At 39.1% G+C, this 7,217-nt stretch overlaps 1 protein-coding gene across 2 annotated transcripts in view; it reads right to left on the bottom strand.

The window, feature by feature from the left end:
* Positions 1–2,349: 2,349 nt before the first annotated feature.
* The window catches only part of glra3 (glycine receptor, alpha 3), a 46,929-nt gene continuing 42,061 nt past the window's right edge, over positions 2,350–7,217 (bottom strand). Inside the window, exons 9-10 of one of the 2 annotated variants that reach the window (XM_055229284.1) lie at positions 5,540–5,749; positions 2,350–5,061 (exon numbers count right to left, since the gene is read on the bottom strand). In XM_055229284.1, coding sequence (XP_055085259.1) covers positions 4,744–5,061; positions 5,540–5,749 — 528 coding nt within the window. In that variant the 3' untranslated portion in view covers positions 2,350–4,743. The remainder of the gene's footprint in view (positions 5,062–5,539; positions 5,750–7,217) is intronic. The other variant, XM_055229299.1, reaches the window with a different exon arrangement.

Below are 7,217 nucleotides of genomic sequence, written 5' to 3'. Positions count from 1 at the left end.
GTTCTGTTGGCTCCTCCCTTCACATTTGTGTCACACCTGTGAACCTTTCCTCGAAGTGTCGTGCAGTAAATGGGTTTCGCTTTGACGTGTTTGCCTAATGTGTGTTAACTTGATGCTCAAATAAAAACTGTTGTGACGATCAGCTGAAGTGAAACCCGATTAGATCCAGGTGTTGATTACAAACACTTGGCTGCAGGGGGCGGAGCTTAAAGTGTGGATACCTGTTAGACCAATCACAGAGAGAAGCAGCTTGTGGCAACGTTATGAAGATGTTACTCATTTGTTGTTTATTGTTTAAATGTCTAATATAACAGAAAATTACACATGTTTCATCAATTTATGCAAAATTTCCCCAAAAGTAATCCCAAAGAAATGTAAGTAAGTTATTTTTCAGGCAAGTCGACTCTTTATAAAGTTCATAAAGTGCTTCAGAAATAAAGTCCTGTTGCATTAAATAGTTACGTCCATACCTCCTTCCCTACTTTAGTTTGTCCCCTGTCTCTCCCTCTCACCCCTCTCTTTTTCCTCTCGCTCTCTCCTCTCCCTCTGTCCCACTCCTCTCTCAGTCTCTTTTACAAAATAGTTTACTTAGTTCTGCTCTCCCTCCCTTTCCCCTCCTTCTCACCTTTTACCCCTCTCCCCCCTCTCTCTAGCTCTCACTCACTAAAATAGTTATGTATTTAACTTAGTTCTGTTTCCTTCCTTCTCTCCTCTGTCTTTCACACACCCCTCTCGAAATACTTGCTGTACTTTTTTACAGTACACATGTTACACAACTGGTCTCTGTGCAGAATGTGAAGAGGAGCTTACACAAATGAAACAGGTCTCTGCCTGTTATAGTGTCAAAAGCACATGGCTAGCATAGCATACACAGGCAGAAAATACCATAAAGTTTTGTGAAATGCATAATAAAAAACAAAGACGTTTACAATTTTAATGAGCTTTTTTTTTTTTTGACTCATTAAAGGTCCTATATTACACTCCTGTATTCCCTCTTCTGAGCTTTGAGCATGTTGGAATGTTGTTACCTCATCAAAAACAGACCTGTAGTTGTGTTTTGTTTCATTCACACATGTTTGAGTAACACTTTATTATTAGTCTGTTACATCTCAAAGCTCAAACTGCTCTGTTCCACCTTGTGATATTGATGTTTTCAAGTTAACAGCTGACTTTTATCTTTTGTTTGAGATTGGCAATTCCAGGACTGAGATGATCCAAATGAATCCAGCGGTGTATATATTTTGGAGTGAAAACGTTTAGCTGTTCATCCAAGCTGCTTCTTCAGTTCTGGTCAGATTGCTGTTGGACACTATCTTGCATGTATCTGAAGGGATGAGCTAACTACACAGAAACTAACACACCTATTGTTTACAGTTTCTGTATGTAGGCTCGGTCTAATGAGCTACACTAAGTGTGAACTGTGCCTGAGTCATACTTAGCACAATTCTTCAGGCCCCTAATGGGTGATATCTTCGAAGGAGTGGTTGATGTGGCTGAGGAGTGGTGAAGTACGGACCTTAGCCAAAGAAAATAAATGGTTTGAATGGGGAGTTAAAGAAGAAGTTTTTGTTAGGAAAGACAATCCATCTTTGAACAGGAATGAGGGCCTTAAACATCATCTCCTATTGTATTCATCTTGTGTCTGAAACATGCTGTGCTTGATTTGTACGGCCTTAAAAACATGAAAAACAGCAGTAGCATTTTAAACAGTCTGTAGTGGTCCTGACTTACCTTTCATTCTTTCTTTCATTCTGAGCTTGTTAATAGTTTATAACTGTTTTTCACAACTGTTAGAGACCAGAGTGGCAACGCCAAAAACAACTAGTATGCACTTCCTGATTCTCAGACAATAAAACACTTTCTAAGAGCTGACAGTGGACTTATTTTGACCTCAAGAGATTATACAATCTATCTGTACTGGGGCAAGACTAAATTTACTCAGATACATTCATACATGACACATGACACATGTGTCATGTGGATAAATCCAGTAATTACAGAGATATTAATCATAAACAATTTGTCATTTTATTTATTTTTATCATAACATTTGAAGATTATTGTTTGGCATTAAACCTATTACTAGACAAGCATGTGACACCACCAGGCCAAGTTACAGGTCAGATCTGAGGAGAGGCAAGCCTGCTCACAGAAGAATGCATGTTTTTTTAATGATTTTTTTCTAAGCAATAGCTGTAACTGAATACATGAAAGATAAGATATATTTAATGTTATACTCTGAACAATTTCAAGCAAACAATAACACCTCTGTAGAAAAAAACGTGGTTTTGGACACTGCGCTAGCAAAGTTATACAGTGCACCTTTAAAGTTAGAAGAAAAATACTGCTCCAGTGCAAGACTTTTATTTAACAGAATAAGACATATTTGAATAATAACTCACTAAATCTATTGTCACTTTTAGCTGTCACAAAGTGAAAGTAAAATTAAATTAGTACAGCTTTTAAAATAATTAGTTTGAGAATCAACACCTTAAAAAATAAATATATAAAAATAAAATAAAACACATTTGTCAAGACTGGCTCATGATCTGATGTTTGAAAGTGCAGAAAGTATTTTGGTGACATCTGGTGGTAGTATTTGTTATTGCAATAGCCCTGCACGTTAACCTTTACTATGAATACAATACAATTACAATTGAGAGAAATAGCATCTGTATCTCATACCATGAGATACAGAAATAGAATAATCAATAACATACACAGATCCATGTGTATTGACACCTTTGCTTTTAAAATAATTTCTCTAAATATATTTTGACTTTTTATTTTAGTGGAATTATCTAAAAATTAAAAGCTACTTCTTCTGCAATTAACAATTCAAGACAAAGTAATAGATTTTATGGATGGCCCTGTTCAATATTAAAATCACACTTTTTAAATTCAACCTCAACTGTATAACAACATACACATTTATACATGGTCCTTTTTTCAACTACATGTTACTACATGTAACTGTACAGAAACATGAACCAAAAAGTCAACAAAAAACAGACAATTGCACCAACCCTCAGTAAAACATGTAAACAAGTTTAACAGGTCTGTTTATGTGAATCAGAGGTGATTAGTAATGGTATGCTTCTTTGAGTGGTGTATGTAAACTTTTAATCTGTTTGTTATGTTTCATATAACCAAAATTATACCGTAGACATTGGGAATTATAATTGTTAAAGCCATCTGCTGGCAACACAAAATGGAATGCAGCATGTTGAAATGGGCACTAGCAGCCCTGCTAATAGCATCAAGACGCTATAAGATAAATGCATTAGTGAAGGCAAAACTGCATTGTCATTTGGAATGGAGATGTCATTGCTTTGACTGGAATGTTCCACAGTATGGCATTACACATTTATATCTAGCAACTAGAAAAAAAAGTGTCCAATTTCAAATTTAACACTACAAAAAAACAGAATGATGCCATCTGAAACTACTCAACTTGCAAATTCACAATCTCATTCATAAATAATTAATATTATCATCTGAATAGTGTATGTGCAGTTTTATATTTGCATGTTTTGTCCATTCCATTGTGCATCAATCTTTTTACGAGTTTAGCTGTGTGCAGTACAGAGACAATGTTATCTACTGATCCCAAAGCAGGTCAGCTGTTTCTCAGACATATTTCCCACAATGCAATGCAACATAAACCCAACCCAGGACCAGTTTAAATCCTTGGGTCTTAGGTCTAAGGTCCAGTCTCCGGTGGTTGTTTTTCACAGTGATTAAAAAGTACAAGATAAAGGAACATTTTTATCTCACAAGGAAGAATGCATATTTACAAAGTTGGCACTAATCATGTAAACCAGTTCATACATATAGAACCATGTGTATTCAAAATATATGACCATTGCACAAGCTGGATGCACTTTAAAACCACTTATTGGATTGTTTTGTAGTTTTAAAATGAGTTCAATTTAAAATAAATCAAGTTGCTAGAAATGTACGCCCACTATGCCAAAAGTTGGTAGTTATGGCAACTGGTAGTACATACTGTTGTTATGTCCTTTGGCAAGACATTGCACACTTTGGCTGTCAGAGTAAGAAAAAGTTGTATGTGCAGATTTGAAGCCACTCCTTATCAGTCTACCACAGGACAAATGTGGCCAGGATATCATATCGTTATTTTTCTTAAAAATCTATGCTCATGTCTAAGAAGTGTGCACGTGCTCACTAATACTTGAATAAGTTATGCATTTTTCTATCTAGTAATATTCTTTGAACTAACAGTACTCTTACTTGAGTAATAGTTTTTGGTAGCTTTTCAACTGAGCAAGTCTATGAGTGGCTAAGGATTTGTGTTAACAATAATTAATGGTTTCAACATTTATATTTCTTACACTGCTCCTTTACTTTTAAAATATTATTTAAAAATGCTAGTTTTTGTGCATTATTTTATGTTTTGACATATTACATTAAAGGTGCACTATGTAATTGCATTAAGATGGATATGTTTAATGCAATACTCTGGAACATTACCGGTCAAGCAAGCAGGAAAGTTACATAGTGCACTTTTAACTCTATTGAGCACTACTTGTTACTTCTACTTGGGTGATTTTTTCTTATTCCACCTGTGATGAATTTAAAGCATTATAATTACTAGAATACAAAATCAAAGTGAACATATCATAGCTTCAACATGTACAAAGTGAAAATGGTGTCTTGAACAGCCACAAAAATACTTTAAACTGTACAAGTCCATTGCATTACATTATAAAAGTACTTTATCTACTGCATGTGGAAGTCCTCATGTCTCAGGATCTTATAGAGAACCCAGTAAAAGATATTAAAGAACAGGAAGGCTAAAGGGAAGCCCGCCCTGGATACTGTGTCTATCTTTTTGGCTCGGTCGATGAAAAGTTTCCTCATCTCTTCTACGCTGCGCCCTCCTGTGGTGGCTGCTGTTGTGGCAGTCGCCCCGTTGGGCCCTGGCTCTGGGCCTGGGTTTGTGGAGGAGCTCAGGGCGTGGTTTATGGAGGTCTTGGGGTCTTTGTTGGAACTCGGAGTGGATGTAATGGCCAACCGACTCTCCTGTATTTCTGCCTCCTGGAAATAAAAGATTTTATATTTTACAGATCAGGGAAGGTCAGGGAAGTTTTGTGTTCAAGGCACAAAAGCCTCATCTTTCTTGATAGGGTCTCTACTATAGTAAAGCCCTTCGAACAGAGTACTACTTTTCCAGAGAAACGACCTCTTCCACCGTTTTCAGCGGAGCTCAGATTGAATGAACACTTGACTCATTGGCGTCTAAAAGAGGCCAGTCCAATCTCAAAACACTGCAGATTTGTGAAAATTTGTGGTCTATCCGCTGTCATCTATCCATCAGGAATCACTTGGCTACAGCTTTGCTGTGAAGTTTACAGACTTTGCCAAACATGGAGTACAATACAGGTGGAATACATACTACAGAGAGTGAAGTTGATGCAAAATAGGCAAAAAGAACCAATATATTCACATGTAGGCAAACAGACAAAACATGCGTGACACTCGTGATGCAAGTATGACTCATTGTCCTGGTCTTTACCCTGTGCTGGAGTTGCTGGAGCTGCTGAAGCTGAGGTACTTGAGGTACTTGTGGTAGTGGTACTGGTGGTTGTATTGGTGGTACAAGTTGGTGGTTGGAGTACAGATTGCCCATAGACCCGTACAAAGGCTCTGAGGCCCTGTGCCCATTGTTGGTGACTCTCCTCAGGGACTCAGCCAGCTCCTCTGGGTCTACAGCACCCGGGATGGACTAGCACCAGCATGCACCCACAAGCAAAAACAAACACAAAACACAAATATAAACACAATAATACAACTAAAATATATAACAGAAAAGAAATGAGAAATGTCAAACGCCAAACTTTCAGTCAACTTTTGCAATGTTGAAAACTACATAAAATAAAAATTTTCAGAACACAACTTCATGTTCTTGTATCTAAAGGGGAAATATGCTATTTTGGGATGTGAGTGACAAGTGGATTTAACCAATTGCATTGAAGTGTAACCTTTCAGAAGAAAGTGACTTTAATTAAAAAAAGGTTAGGGTTCTTTTAGCACTTTGCCTATCCCTAAATCTTACTACTGAATGTATTTTACAGTATGACATTTTTCTATTGCATAATATAGCTTTTAAGTTGACTGAAAAGTCTCTACATCATGCAGTGGCTCATCCTAAGACAGTGAAGGATGGCACAAAGACAACATAGTGAGATGCAGTAACAGGCATGCATAGGTTTATTATGCAGTTAACATGCACAACTGACTTCAATCATTAAACAAATAAGGTGTTCATGCAAAGTCATATCTTTGTTCATCATTCTCACGAGCTGAGAATCACACATCTCTTCTTGGGCCTGTACAACATCTGTGTACAGTAGTTGTAATTTTTATAAGTGGCCACCAGATGTCAGCATTGTTCATGAGGATACCCTGGGACCTAGTTTGACCAGGAAAAATATTTTGTTGATGAACCCTGCAGCTGAAACGTTGGACTAACCTAGTCTTTGAACACACCGTGAGACATATAAAGACTGAATGATTTTAAATGAGATTAAACATATTCAAATGTATCAAATGCATAAACATGTATTGTGAGATCCCGTGGACCCACCACCTGCGGGAGGAGCCATGAGGGGCGGGTGCGGAGAGATCCGGGCAGCAGTCGAAGGCGGGGACCTCGACGACCGGATCTCCGGACATGGAGACTAGCTCTGGGGACATGGAATGTCACCTCGCTGGGGGGGAAGGAGCCTGAGCTTGTGCGGGAGGTTGAGCGTTACCGGCTAGATATAGTCGGCCTCACCTCCACGCACAGCTTGGGCTCTGGAACCCAACTTCTTGAGAGGGGTTGGACTCTCCATTTCTCTGGCGTTGCCCGCGGGGAGCGGCGGCGAGCTGGTGTGGGCTTGCTCATTGCCCCACAGCTCAGCCGCTGCGTGTTGGGGTTCACTCCGGTGAACGAGAGGGTCGGGTCCCTGCACCTTCGGGTCGGGGACAGGTCTCTCACTGTTGTGTCGGCCTACGGGCCAAACAGCAGTGCAGAGTACCCGGCCTTCTTGGAGTCCCTGGGAGGGGTACTAGACAGTGCACCAACCGGGGACTCCGTTGTTCTCCTGGGGGACTTCAACGCCCATGTGGGTAACGACAGTGACACTTGGAGGGGCGTGATTGGGAGGAACGGCCTCCCCGATCTGAACCCGAGCGGTGTTTTGTTATTG

The sequence above is a fragment of the Periophthalmus magnuspinnatus genome, chromosome 1 (assembly GCF_009829125.3).
Source record: "Periophthalmus magnuspinnatus isolate fPerMag1 chromosome 1, fPerMag1.2.pri, whole genome shotgun sequence".
In the NCBI taxonomy this organism is placed as follows: domain Eukaryota; kingdom Metazoa; phylum Chordata; class Actinopteri; order Gobiiformes; family Gobiidae; genus Periophthalmus; species Periophthalmus magnuspinnatus.
The sequence above is the reverse complement of the archived record's forward strand: the minus strand, read 5'-3'. Positions and strand labels throughout refer to the sequence as shown.